The sequence below is a fragment of the Molothrus ater genome, chromosome 1 (assembly GCF_012460135.2).
Source record: "Molothrus ater isolate BHLD 08-10-18 breed brown headed cowbird chromosome 1, BPBGC_Mater_1.1, whole genome shotgun sequence".
NCBI classification, from domain to species: domain Eukaryota; kingdom Metazoa; phylum Chordata; class Aves; order Passeriformes; family Icteridae; genus Molothrus; species Molothrus ater.
Genome location: NC_050478.2, coordinates 46,830,195 through 46,844,993, shown reverse-complemented (window position 1 = coordinate 46,844,993; position 14,799 = coordinate 46,830,195). Strand labels below are relative to the sequence as shown.

The window sequence follows — 14,799 nt, the reverse complement described above, 5'->3', positions numbered from 1 at the left end:
CAGTGCAGCTGCCTATGTTAGAAATGTGCAAGTAGTGAACTCTTCACTAGCCCATGTGGTCTGAGAACAACATGAAATAGCTTCTTCCAGCCTGCAGATTTGCAGAAAGGTTTCATCATAAGCTGTTACACATGACTGTGTACCACATCCCCAAAATAATTGTCACGACAAAGCAGAGTGCTCTGAAGGCCAACATACCTGTGAGGGATGTGCCACAGTCTGAGGCAGCTCTTGGATATGAAGTGCAGAAAGTGGACATCAAGAGGTCCGCGGATGGCACAGACACAACAAACAATACTATACAATCCATGCTCGTTCCCCAGAGGAGGGAATCAGATGAGATGTTGCATGTGGTACTACTTGACCAGGGTGGGCATACCTGTGTATGAACTAAACTGACTTGAACATTCCTCAAAACTCTGATGGAAATTTTAAGGATCAAGCCAGAGTAACCATCCTCTACCACAGACAGTTTGTCAGGCAGGTCAAACTCTTGTTTCACAGATGTTCTGCATGAATTAAGAACAACTACAGGTGAACCTACTAGAATCATCCTCCAGAAGATTTTACCAAAGTAATCACAATCCACCTCTGGGTCTTGCTCCAAGTCACCTCCCTCTTGCAAGACCTCCTTCATATATACATGTATATACATATTCATACATACATTTCTTTCATTTCTATGACAAAGCACATATGGGACACCCTGCTGCACCAGACATGGCGTTATGTCTGTTTTTTGTTTTCGGGTTTGTTTTTTGGGGCGGGGGGTATTGGGTTTTTTTCATTTAAGAGATTGCATATACATCTGTATTTGGAAAAAAAAAAAACTAATAAAACTTTCATCATGTTGGAGCATGTTTGGGTTTCAGGAACCCTTCATGCACCGATCAAAAAAGCATTCTCTTTTGGAGTAATATGGGGGTGAAAAGTATCAGTACACTACTGTATCATAGGCTTTTTTGTCTCTCTGTTTATTATTTTTGTGGGTGAAGAGAAAGCTGATTGTATTATACAGTAATAAAGACCAAGAATATTTAAATTGAAAGAAGATGCAGTCCTGGTAGACTCTGTAGCTGATGTATGTAAACTATTGAAATTAAATTAAATAAAATAGGTATGAAAGAATTGTTTGATGATTTTTTGTTTGGTTTTTAATATGCACTACTCCACTAAAAGTCATCTGGGCCGCATTATACCTTGAAGCAACAACAATTGAATCCTCATGTACTAAAACACTGCCATCTTCACTGAACATGTGTCAAACACTTGCTCTCAGGCTAGCTACGTGCTTTTAACTTGTGTACTGTGCCACAGATATCAGCTCTGCTATAGGTAAAGAACCCCAGCAATCAAGTAGCTGTTTTGCTCTTAGTCTGCAATGAAGACATGGTTTTCAGGATTGGGCTTCTTTTTGGCTGGAGGTGTGTGCGTGCAGGGGGGAATAAACACCAAAGTTATTCTTCAGTTTTTTGGTTTGCTTGCACTTGGTTTCACCAATTTACTAGTTCAAGCTAGGCAGAACACTAGGTCTTATAATGACAAATTTAACATTATTTTTTATGAGCAAAGGTCAAATTCTACACTGCTCATTTGGATTTAAAAGAGGAAATTTAAACTACAGAATGATGTTTCATGCTGAGTAAAACTTATGGCAATCAAAGCTCTGATTTCTAGTTCCTGAGCTCCTGTCTCCAAACTTTTCTCAGATTTCCAACACTTGGTTATCCTTTCTGGCTTACATTTATTTCCTTCTGGTCTGGATTTAGGTGATAAAAGGTTGAGACATATGATTACCACTCCTCAGGTGCAAATGGTAAGTTTGAGGCACAAGCATGAGGGACGGGGGGAGGAGAAAAGGTGGGGAAAATGGCTCTGGTTTAGATGTGGTTTGTCAAGATTACAATTACACAACTCACTTGTTCTAGACTATTTTGGGGAATAAAAGATAATAAAAGACCTTTTTTCCCCACAAAAAGCATACAAAAACTCAAATCATTCATTCTCTTCAAAAAAATTCTAGAAGCCCTTGCAATGGCAAGGCCAGCATTAGCTGAGGTACACTTATCTATTTCCTTGCAGTTCCTCACTTCTACTCTGTCCCTTTCAACTGGCATTTTTGGTATGTTCATTTTGAAATTATACACATCACTGGCCAATGGATACATTATTCTTGGATCCCTGCTTGCTTCTAGAGAGGTGCTCAGGGTCCATGGAGATGATGACAAACGAGCATGAAATGACACGGCTCTCCACACCACTGCTGGCACCACCACCTGTCATCGTTGTCACTGTTGAGCTCATCTCACCTTCAAAAAACTCAGCACTCAGAACTTTAACTGGGGCTAAGTTAATTCTGTGGTCTTTTTACATTCTCACCCTATAATTATGCACAGGTTCTCATTTCACCTATTTCCGACGGACTGCAGCATTTTTATGTCTTTTCCACGTGTATGTTGAAGCACGTATTTCTTGAAAGTAAATGCCATAATATCAGTTGTGAGCCTACTTCTATTTTGAGTGCTAGATAGCTTCCAGCCAAAAAGCTGTACCAACAAAAACTCTGCTGAATTTCATCATTTACCGTACTTGTACCAGATCTGAATTTAAATATTCCATGCCTGTTTTAAATGCTGACAGTCAAATAAAAGAAATCTAATCAAAAATTCCCTTAATAGTCTGTTAATAGCATTTTCCCTCTAACGTTTCAAAATCCTCAATATACAAAAAGTCCCAAACTTACCAAAATGTGCTAGGCTTTTATATTTATGAAGCCTTGTTTGGTTCTGCTAACAGAAATTTATTTATGCCTCCACTACATTCAGCCCAAAACTTACACATATAACAGAGAAAGATCTGAAATTGTCATACACAACATGTTTGGGCTTCTCAAACTGGACAAAATGTGCAAAGTGTTCCTATGGATTTTAAAAAAAATCATTTTTCCACAGATGTGGGAGGATAACTTTAGAAGATAATTTTTGCATTAGGTAGTGTAGCTATAATCATTTGCAGTCTTAAAGCATTTAATAACTGGAATCAATTTCTCAAAGTGAATCAATATAACTCCATTGTGAATACCATCAAGATTATGTATTTTTACCTATAATCATCATTACCAATTCAGACTAGTTCCCTAAAATAAAATTTTTTTCACTCATCTTCATAACCACAGTTTCACTACTTTGATTTTCAGAAGCCAAGAAGACTTAAGACATTTTTACTGTTGACCATTAAGCATGACATAATGTCACAATCATATGTTCTCCAATGTTTTTTGTACTGTCAGGGGCCGCACCATTATATGAAATAATAGTTTCCCTTTTTTGGACAATTTTTCTTCATAAGGTTGGTTAACTTACTGGCCATCACATCCAGCATTTCCTTTCAGTGTTTACCTTTATCTGATACCCAACTTGGTGCAGCTGAGAGCAATTCCCATCCTTTCATCAGGAAAGTCTTTAGCTATAAACACAGCTGCAATGGGATGCTCAGCCATGGCACAATCAGAAAAACAATTTTCCAGTGCAACTTCTGTGTATCTGTTTTACCCATCAGCTCTAAGTACTTTCCCCAGGGTCTGTGTTTAACAGCATATAAGGTGAAAGCATTTAAAAACAGGTACTTTCAGTTGCCTTCTGCCTTCTTTGCCCTTTTCCAGTATCTCAAATCCAATGGAAAACAAGGCTGGATGTTTTATTTCCAGAGGCAGTGCATCTCCGAGGAGATGCAGAGCCCCAAGACATTCAGAGTGGAAGTGGGCAGAGCAACAGAGAACTCTGGCTCTAACAGCATTTTGCAGACAGCAACAGCAAGTTGTAAAGCATGCTTCCCCAAACCTCTGGATCATGAAGACAGCCTTAATTTGTCTTTTGTCCATCAATGCCTCAGAAGCAGCTCAGGAAAACAGACACACCAAAAACCTGGCATCTGTGCGGCCTGCCTGTTGCCAGAGAGACACAACAGAAAATGAGCATGTTCAGATTGTGACTGTGTCACCCACATCCACTTGTAAAGTGGAAGTGCATAAAGTAAAAAGCAATGTCTTTGTAGTCAAACCATTAGACCAGGAGTTAGGAGACCTGAGCTTTCATCAGTCCTACAAGAAATTCCTTGTAGATAAACCACATTCTGTTCTTTGATGTTTTTCTCTAAAAGGACAAAAACAAAATGGCCATTTGTTGCAGTCAGCTGCAATCATGACAAGTTCTTTGGAGATCAAATTCACTCATGCTTATGCCATTGCTAAAGTGTGGTAATTGTAAAAGTTCACATTGAAACCACTGTCTTAGAGGTATCAAAAATTACCATTTTTCTGGCATTATTAAACCATTTGGTAGAGACATATAAATTATGAATGTGGGAGCTTGAGATTTTACCCATAGAGGCTTATTCAGCTGGTAGTTTTTGCATGCAGAGCATTACAGTGTTTATGTACATACACACACCTACACACCCTTAGTCTTACCTGTTTCCTTATATTAAAGGCCTTATATTAACAGCATCAGAGCTGCTCCATGCACTCCAACACATTCCATTTTGACAAGCAGGGATATCCAAAGCAGAACTATCTCACTGTGGGTGCAGTGCCTTTTCTATTAGAAAACATTAGGTACAGCTCAGAAGGGAATGGCTTACCACACACCATATATGAAACCTCCAGCACATGACTTTCGATGTGAACTTCTCTATCACCTCAACTTCTCTTTTCACATGTTAGAGCAAGTGCTCAAGAATGAGCAAATCTGGTTTGGTAGCTAAACTTGGCTATCTCTAGAACACCCCCACCAACGTCCCTCTTGTATTCAAGATTCAGGAGTTTGTGTAAACAATAAAATGCTAAAACAAGAGATAGAAGCTTCTACCAAAGAGGTGTCCACAGACAGCAGTCTGGGCTCTATCTGCTTTGCTTCTGCTCACGTTCCTACCATGAAAATCAGTCCACCCTGTCTCTGCTAATCAATGAGAAAAGAAAACTTTTGGTTTTGGTCTTCCTGCCAAGACTTTCCAGTGGTGTAAAAGGAATTGATTTTGTAATTGCTCTTTGCAGTCTTCATTTCATTATTGCAACTTACTCATTATCCATGAGCTTCCAATGTTTACCACATTTGCTCCGAGAGCACTACCTGTTGCTTTACCCTCCAAAATGATTTAGCCTATTAAGAGAAAGCCAGAGATCATTTTGCTTGTGCTGCCTCTCGTTCTCTCTTACTAGGATGCATCTGCATGCTCCACAGGACATTCTGCGAAGCTCTGTCAAACACTTGATGATACAGTTCCTGCATTTCAGTTCTGTGTCCTCTAATCTGTGAGATGGGTAAAGCCCTGGAAGGAGGTTAATAGAATCATAGAATGGATTGGATTAGAGGGATGCCAAAGATCACTTAGTTCCAAACCCCTCACCATGGACAGGGATGTCACCCATTAGATCAGGTTGTTCAGGATCCCCATCCCTGGCCTTGGACACAGACAGGGATGGGGCACCCAGAGTTATATAGATATTCCTCTTCATCCCAGAGCTGTTCAGATTTCTGTAGCTTGTGTTGTTATTTATGGCAGCCTGTGGTCATGGAAATGCATCACTACTAAGGAAGACATGCCATAATCCAATCTGCAATTCCAGTGACTCTCTTTACCAGTGTTTTTAATATAGGTGCCCTCTGCTGAATTTTCTGTCATCTCCTAAACAGCAATTGCTTCCTTTCTGTAACAGCTTATCAAGCTCCCTTTTTAACTGCTCACCTCTTACAGTATGACTTTCCATCAGGTTTGCCCTTGAAGAGAATGATCACTCTTCCAGAAAAAGTTCCTCACTGAATTGTTATTAAACAATCAATATTTCTAGTTGAATGTAAGGCAATCTGGTTTTCTATTCCCTCCTGGTCACAAATCACCCCATTTTTTCTTTTGTTTCCTCTTTCCCTAGACCTCTTAAAATTGATCTTTTCCCTAGTGGCAGGCCTAAACAAAGATTTCAGCAAGGGGCAGTCCAATAAGTCAATGCTTTGGATGTCGCACAGCACTAAAGCCAGTATCTCCAGACTGGTTTCCATCTCCTCTACCAAGTCTCCCAGCTTCCAACTCAAGAAACAGAGATTGCATTTATCCTTTGGCAGAAATAAAACCGAGTGCAGCCAGGGCAGGTAACTGCAGTAACTCACTAGGCATCTGTGTGCTTAATAAAACATAGTGTTCTCCTGGCACAGAAAGGAGCCAAATGCCCTCAGCTGCCATTTCACTAAAGTAAGCCCTGCAAACCACAGGGATTTAGAGTTCTTACATCCAATGCTTTTTGCAGTTCTTCATGCTCATACACTAAAAGGGTGCTCATTGATTTAATAAAGCCAAGGTCTAGAGAGATCTATAAATACAAGTGTTTTACCCTCATGCATTATTGCCCTGATGCCCAAGACTGAACTTCTGCTCTTTCACAGATAAATTGCTTCCTCGCTGGTTAACACCAGCTTCCATTAGCAAAAGTGGTGGCAGACATATTTGGGAAGGTGATCCATGATAAAACACAGCTTTGTCTCTCTTTTTGTTTTCCCTTTGATTTTTTTACTTGCCACATCCCATGCTCCTCTTTTTCCCATCTGACTATGCTCAGAAGAAATCAATAAGGTATTCTTTATCAATATTACCTATAAAGTTATCAATGATCTCACTAAAATCTACTGAACTCAGTGCAGTGATAGATATCAACCTTGAGGGGTTCAAGATGCTCTTGATCCTAGAGTTGCCAAAATTGCCTTCTAAAAGGCAGTCTGAAACAATTCTTTACATCTTTTATAGACTTACAATAATAATAATAATATCAATAATATTAGGGGAGAGGGTATGTTGATATTTCAGTCCTAAAGTAGAACACGTTCTGTGCATTCAGCTACTCTGTAAATTCCAAAATGTAAAACATAAGGTTTTCTAGCCTATACTTTTCTTTGCATTTAACAGTAAATTAAGGTTTATGGCTTTTATTTAAAAATATCATAGGAAGTTTTATTTAGAATGACTGTTTTACAATAACTCCTAGGCCTTGGCTTGTCCAACTGAACTGCTCCCAAAAATGCTTAACTTTGAAACAGAACGACAAGGAAGCAGAATGTTTCTCCCCAAAACGTGCATCAGCTAACAACACCATTAACCGCTGCACTCCCAGCACAGCAGGCAGAGCACTCTGACGAAAGCATCACTTGTCCTTTCACTGTCATGCTTTTACAGCACATACAGTCATGTTGCTGCCTTCGCCTCGCACCCTTGTGGAGCTCCTCACCCACTGGGATTGTGACAGGGACCAGCTGGGAGCTCAAAGCAGCAGCGTTTCCAAACCTTACCTTTCCTTCTTTTTGCTGAGCTACAAGCAAAGACTTCTGGGTGCACCCCCAACTCTGTGAAAGTTCTCCCCACAAATTCACATGGTAAACATGGTTTCACAACATCCTGAAATAAAGTCATGTACAACTTTGTGCCTGGGTTTTAAAGTCAAAGAAATGATTGCCAGATCATGTATTGGGTTACTTTCAATTAGCTCAGCTCTGAGATAACCTTGTGTTACATAAAGGCAACAGAGTCACCCAAGATTTGATTATCTGAAACATTCCCCTCTCTGTGCAGTTACATTTAGTACTCGTCTGGATGTTCTTACTAGCTGAAATACACACTTACCAGGCAAACACACATTATACAAGGGTTGTCTGTGATAAAAGGTATCTGCAAAATTTCCCCTTCATTTTCACATTTTGCAACCGATCCTGAAATAGAAATAAAAATTTTTAAATACTAGCATATTTCATTTCACCCTGACAGTTTTGGAAACTATCCTCATCACACTCATGTTTAACCCTTGCTCCATTCCTAGCCCTCGATTTTAAACCCTGCCGTAATTTGCCAAATTTAATCAGTTCAGCATTTCTGCAAGATTCTAAAGAGAACAGGGAATGAGTGGCCTTTTATTGCCGCACAAACCTAGACTTTCTTTGTGCCCCAGTTATAGCAAAGAAGGACGCTTTTTCTTCTCTCGGATGACGTGTGGAGAATAACGAGTACTCCATGCAAAGCAGGATACGTCTATAACGATAGATCCAGAGCTCACTGAAATAAGCAGAAAGCTGTCCATTACACTCTGAGAACCTGGACCAGCACAAGCCCTAAACCAAGCATCCTTTTAATGCACGGCAACCACTTGGCAAATTAGTCAAAATTAGCAGGCTGACTGTCAAATGGAATCAAATTAGGAAACCCTTTACATCCCTAATGCTGATTAGTCGGTATTCTGTCATGCTGGACTCACTCCTCAAAGTCTAATGGCTCCTCGCCTGCGCTAGAATTTGATTCTGCGTTTCGCTCCATGCCCCAGATCTCAGGAAGATAAAACCCTCGAGGGGAAACAGGGAGAATGGGGCGGGGGAAGAAAAGGAACAAGAAACCCTTTTTTGGGGGGGAGAGAGGCACGGTTGCTGTGCTCACCTGCCCCAGCCCACGCGGGCGCACCTCGGGCCGCCCTTCCCGCGCAATGCCACCCTGCGCAGGTGGGCCCGCGCCGCCCGCGCCCGCCGTACCTGTGAGCAGGGAGGAGGCCGGCGCCCCGGGCAGGCACAGGACGCCCAGCAGGACGGCGGCGGAGGCCGGGGAGAGGCGCGGGGCCGCCGGCCAGCCCCCGCCGAGCGGCGGCATCGTCCCGAGGATGCCGCTGCCCACCCGCCGGCTGCGGGGCAGCGTCCGGGACGCGCCGTCGGGCGGCGGAGCCCGCCCACCCCCGGCACGCCCGGCCCAGCACCGACCCCCGGCGCCGGGCAGCGGCGGGGGGGTGGGGAGCGGGACGGGAGACCGCGGCCCGCCGGGGAGTCCCACCCCACGGCGGCACCGGGGGAGGGGACTGCGGGTGCGGGGAAAGCAGCTGTCAGCGCCTGCCCCTCGGCCCCGCACCCCCTCTTTCCATCACCCCCCTCCCTTGCCCGCATCCCTTCTTATACCTTCCTCTCCCCATAGTCCCTCCTCCGGCACCCCCCGGCCCCCATGCCTCCCTCCCCCCCGGCGCACACACGCACAGACAGGCTGCCAGCCCCAGACCCCGTTTCCCTGCCGGGAGATGCCCGGCCACTCCCTCCCCGGCCCCGCCGAGCACCTCCCGGCCCGGCGGCGGCGTCGGGGGGCTGCGCCCGCGGCCGCTCTGCGGGAGGGGCGGGGGAAAGGGAGAGAGAGGATCGAGGAGAAGAGGAGGAAAGAAGAAGAGGAGGAAAAGGTAGAAGAGGAGTAGCAGGGGAGGAAACGCGGATCCTCGGACAGGGCCGGGGTACCTGGGCAGAGCGCGGCGGCTCCGGCTGCCTCCGGCGGGCTCGCCCCCGGCTGGTGTCAGCGCCCTTGGTGCTGCGGGCAGGTCTTGCCAGCCGCCAGCGAGCGGCGAGAGGGAAGGAGGGAAAGAAGGAAGGAAGGGAGGGAGGGAGGGAGCGAGGGGTCGGAGGCTGTCCGCCGGGAGCTCCGCGGAGTGGCTTCGCTCCCCGGCTGCCCGCCCGGCCGGGGCCGCCGATCTCCCTCGCCTCCCTCTCCCGCCGCCGCTCCCCGGAGCCGGCCGCTCTCCGAAGGGGCTCCCCCGGCCCTCCCCGCCCGGCTCCGGGGCTGCCTGTCCCCCTCGGGGCGCCCGGAGCTCGGCACGGTGAGGGCTCGGCCGAGGCGCTGGGGAGCAGCCGGGGGCAGCTCCCGGGCCGCGCTGTCCCTCCCCGAGCCCGGCCCGCCGAGCGCGTCCCTCGGCCCGTCGCTCCCCGGTGAAACCTTTGCAGCTCCTCCTTAACACTTGCCACTTGCAGGTCCACGCTTTGCTGTCCCAGGTGTACACACGGGCAATGTTAGCGACAGACATCCCCGACAGACACCCAGCGTTTGCGCTCACAAGTAGGCGCGGGGTATGGACGGGATGACACTCGGGGCGTGTGGCAGGAGACTCTTCTGTGACAGATCTTCCCCAGCCTGCTTTACAAATCGATTTCTTTCAAACTGTGATGTTTCACGTGGGGAAATGAACACTGTCTGAAATTTACTGCTCTGACAACAAGCTGAAAAATGCTTTCATATTTCTGCACGTTCTGATTTTATTTCTTTGCGGGCTGCATGTGAGCTGTGATTTCCAAAATGCTTACAAATAGTGGAAAATCAGGTGCATGACAGGCTGGTGTATACAGGACTGCTTCAAATACATTTTACTTTCCAGCAAGATGCAAGACAATTTGATTTGCAAGTTCATTTTGAGAGTAAAACCCAAAAGTCGAGACCTCTGAAAGTCTACACCTTTGCTCTAAAAAGCAAGATACGTACACCTCACTTTCAACACAACTTGTCACCTACCTTTAGGGTAGAAAGCAAAAGTCCTAAAACAGCTGAAATTGCACCTATGGGAGGGACTGCAGAAAACTGATACTGATCACCTTCTGGACATCGCTATCAAAATCTCTCTCCCTGAGGAAGGAAAAGCTACTTTTTTCTTCCAGCCTCAATCTGTACAGGTTGAAGCTGCATAGGAACACAGAATAATCTAGATGCCATTACCAGGGTTTTATATATACAAGCGAGGTCCAAAACTTTCTCCACGCTGTGCAGAATACATTATAAACTCAGTATATAAGTACAATGCATGTAACCTGGAAATATTTTTTTTTTCTGAGAAATATAATTTTTACATTTCCATGCATTTTAAACAAAGATAAGCCTGTAGAGGTACATATTATTATGCACTACTCCAGAACAGATTTTCACACATCCAGATGTTTTTTCCATTGGAAAGATGTACTGAATCTTCTGGTAAACTGGCCTTTTCTTTCTTCTCTATCTGTAATCAGTGGTTACATTTCCCTTTTCTAATTACAGTGCAGCCACAGCCTTTCTAAAGCAACAGCCATAGGAAAAATAAATCTACCCTGATAATTTCTTAAGTGACAACTACCACAGGAGAGTACTTATATTATCAAATGCATCGAATCTTCTCTTTATGCTGGTCTAAAATTCATTAAATATTAACATCTCCCGGTGTGAGAAACACACAAATCACAATGAGGGCATCAAATAACAATCCAGGCGTCCAAGTAACAGCAGGGAACATGCTAAAATAGTCTGGAAAATGCAAAGAGGAAAGTTCTTTACAAAATGAAGACAGGAGGTGACAACAACTGAGCATCATACTCAATCCCTGCCATAATTCATTCACTTAAGACAAATACTTCACAAAATCATACTAAAGCAGAGCAGTCACAAAGCAATATGTCCAGATTTGTGACATGATTTTCCATGGAAAGAAACCATTGTCATCATGACTAAAGCACCTTCCACACACTGATTAGGCCTGAAACTTACCTCTGAACATGTGCAGCATGAAAACATTGTCCATGGGGTGAGCTCACTCCGTCTGTGCATCTTCTGTTGCGGCAGCAGTGCTGAGGAGAGGAATTTGTTCGTCTTCCTTGCTTGGAGCACCTCCTGAAAAGGGACTTTACGTCTCCCTGTACCATGGCTACTCCACACCTCACTGCCTATTGCTGTCCAGTGGAAGAGCCTGCTGAGGACTGGTGCTGCCTCCGAGTCTCCCTGGTTCCCTATCTCCTCTGTCATCGGGGAAGAGGGGAGATGAGAGAGACGCTTATCCTTAGCAGCAACCTTTGTTGCTTCCTTGATATTGATAATGATGACATATCACAGGGGAAGATCACTCATTTAAATCTCTCATGAAGTAAAACCCAGCCTGGGAGGGAAATATGCCATCTTAATCCTCCCCCACCTCAGTTTCACCCGCTCAGTGCTACAGGTTTGTCTTGGCTTTTTATCTCTCCTTTACCCATTCTGCCAAGCCTGCCTTATCAGGGATCAGCATCCTTTTTCAGTGTAATGTTGTGTTAAGTTTCAAGGTGGGTTGATTATTTTTCTCCCTTTTGTATTCCTATTTAAAGAGATATCTATTTTTCCAAGCAACATTCAAAGCTGCGGTCATTTTAGCAAAATCAGAGGGTCACACTGAAAAACGGTGTCCTGCTATCAGATACATACAGAGATTTTGTGCTATGGCAGCAGTTAAAACAGAAGTCATGTCATCAGACCACTTACCTCTTTTGTATAAGCATTGCATGGTATCAGCTGTTATTGAAAGGATATGTTCATTAGTTCTATTTAGTGGTCGGCCTTGGCTCTTCCAGCTGATGGAGCAGTAGCTGTTCACAATTACCACTTTGTGCAGAGCTCAGCTCCTTCTCCAGGGATGCTTTCCCAGTGGTCAGCCATAAAAGAATGTCATGGTCACCCAGCACCCACCCTAAAAGAAAAACAAAGCTTTATGGTTAACAACAGCAACAGTGAAGAAGGCAGTGATCACATTCACATTTCTCTTCATGATTTTTTTTTGCAAGTCAAAATCCCTAGGAGGCCCATTCTTCATGGGCTAGGGAATTCTTCCAGAAGTGGCAGAAGGCAGCCATGAGTCATTAGAATTAGCATGTATTTTCTTTTTTTTTCTTTTGGGAAGTTGCTTTTCTAGGTCTTGGGCATAGGTTCTTCTAGAGCATCCCTATCATGCAAGAAAGAGTGCAATAAACATGCTGCATGTACATCAACACTGCAGGTGCCCCTGCTTTTATTACTTTTATTTTGTTATACATTATTCTAATACAGTTTCTTTGTGTTTATGAAACTCTTAGCATAAAGAAGAAATTATGACCCAGATATACACTGTCTTGAAGGCTCTGTAGATTGGCACAAGTTGCTGCTTCCAGTTCTGGCTTGCTAAAGAACTATGCATTTACAAGGTAGTGAAGGTGGTTTGCATATCTGATCAAGCTTACACATTTCTATTGTTATTAACAACTTGCAAAAGATAAGGAACTCTCCATCCAGTAACTTACACCATCAAAACAAAGGTCAGGGTGAGCACATTTGCTGTAGTTGGAGGCTGATAAGCTTCAGCCCTAAAAATTCTTGCTGAAAGACCTATAATTTGGGAAAGTGTTTTACTGTCATGGTGCATAGGCACACAGCAATTGAGAAGCTCAGTAGTAACTCATAGAATTGTGATGAAGACACGGCACTTTCCTGCAGGAGAGCAGCTGGGAGTTTGCAGTTCATTCCTCAGTTCTGAGTGGGCTGCAGCCTTTGAAATGTCTTTGCATGTTCATTCATTTCAGTGCTTAATCCTGTTTTAAAGTTAAGAGTGTCTGCCAGTGTGGACAAACAGTATTTCTTGCACGCCACTTCTCCTCTAGGAGATGATGTTAATAAACCTCAAGAGTGGCCTGATTATGTCAAAGAGGTGCTCCTGACAAAGCTCCCCTTCTGCAAAATATTCAGGAAACTTAAATGGATGCAAGCAAGGTCTGAAGACCACACCAACAGGTTTTAAAACTGTAACAGGATTAAAAATCACATATGGTCAAAGTCTTTAAATAAAAGCAAAGTACAAGAAGTATCTAAAATTTACAGTGAGACTTACTTGCATAAATGTTTATAAATTTTATCAAACAAGTCATAATTTTGACAGTTTTCCATAAACCCCTGGAACATGCAAAGCATTTAATTTATTTGTGGCAAGATAAAGATAATGAGCAGCATTTTAAAAGTTTATTAACATAAAATGTCCTGGCACAGTCATACTTACATACTTCTATTGTTTAAATTATATTTTCTAAGAACTCTAAAAAAAAAAACTTGCAAAAGGGAGCTTCTGATTGCAAAAGCATTCAAAATTATCCTCATCATTTGTATTCATAGAAAAGTAAACCAACCAAACAGCATAAACTAAACTGGATACAAGCACCAGCCATACCTCAAACTGAAAAATGCTTTAGTGCAGCAGAAAATATGGCTCCAATATGGAGACAATAGGCTGCTGAAATAGTCCATATCAAATATGCTAAAACAACAACAAAAGAAGTAAATTACAGCAGAATGCTGAGGCCATCCCAGTGATGGGGTTCCCAGCAGAAGCTGTTCCAGAGGCCACAGGCCAAGCAAATAGAGTAAAGCAGTGTATGCTGGTACTCCTTTCTGTTATTTCACAAGCTGCAAATAGCTTGCCTTACAGAGATAATAAAAATTATTTTATGTGAGTTATGTGGGTTTTTGTTACATTTACTCTTGAACATCTGCTGTGTCTGATAAAGGATAAGAGCTAATGAAATCACATGAAGAGTGGCATACATGGAGTACTGCTTTGTTTCCAATTTGTGAGACAAACCAAACCCTGCATTTTGCTTGCCTGTTCTACTACCTAATGAGTGCAGCAAACGAGGAGTACTCAATAAACATTCTATAAAATGGAAGATTGATTGATTAATTGATTGATTGGAGATGACGATGGACCCTGTCTGTATTAGACAGGTTCTTTATCCCACTGCCTGCCCCTGCAAAAGACAAAATATGTTTATTGTGACAGTAGACAGTTCCTTCCAGCCACGATCCAGTTGAAAAGCAGCTGCCTCTACTCAGCACAGAAAGGCAAAGGCTTTCATTTTTGCTAAAAGACAAGTCTCCATGGTATGCATGCTGTAAGAGCATCACTTCACCTACTAAGAGTGTACTCCATGAGTCCATTCCTTTTGCTGCTGGTCTCCTTCACAGCAGAATTTCTCCCAGGACTGTTTTTTCTTTTGAACGACAACCAAACGCTCACAAACTCAGCGGTGAGATTTGAGGAACGAAATGCACGGACTCGGAGCCTGCTCTCCCGCCCCCGGGTGCCCTCATTGGCACCCACGCGAGGCAGAGGAGCTCGGTGAGTTTCCAGCCGCCCGCGGGGAAGGAAGCGCGGCCGGGCGGGCCGGGCGCTGTGCGCGC

The 14,799-nt window shown here is 43.8% G+C and overlaps 1 protein-coding gene across 3 annotated transcripts in view; it reads right to left on the bottom strand.

The window, feature by feature from the left end:
- BMPER (BMP binding endothelial regulator) overlaps nucleotides 1–9,631 on the bottom strand; it is a 148,541-nt gene extending 138,910 nt beyond the window's left edge. The window contains exons 1-2 of one of the 3 annotated variants that reach the window (XM_036406594.2): nucleotides 9,294–9,631; nucleotides 7,663–7,748 (exon numbers count right to left, since the gene is read on the bottom strand). In XM_036406594.2, the coding sequence (XP_036262487.1) occupies nucleotides 7,663–7,677 (15 nt within the window). In that variant the 5' untranslated portion in view covers nucleotides 7,678–7,748; nucleotides 9,294–9,631. Of the gene's footprint in view, nucleotides 1–7,662; nucleotides 7,749–7,962; nucleotides 8,335–8,555; nucleotides 8,864–9,293 lie in introns of those variants that run through there. The other 2 variants (XM_036406592.2, XM_036406593.2) reach the window with 2 other exon arrangements.
- Between the last annotated feature and the right edge of the window lie 5,168 nt (nucleotides 9,632–14,799).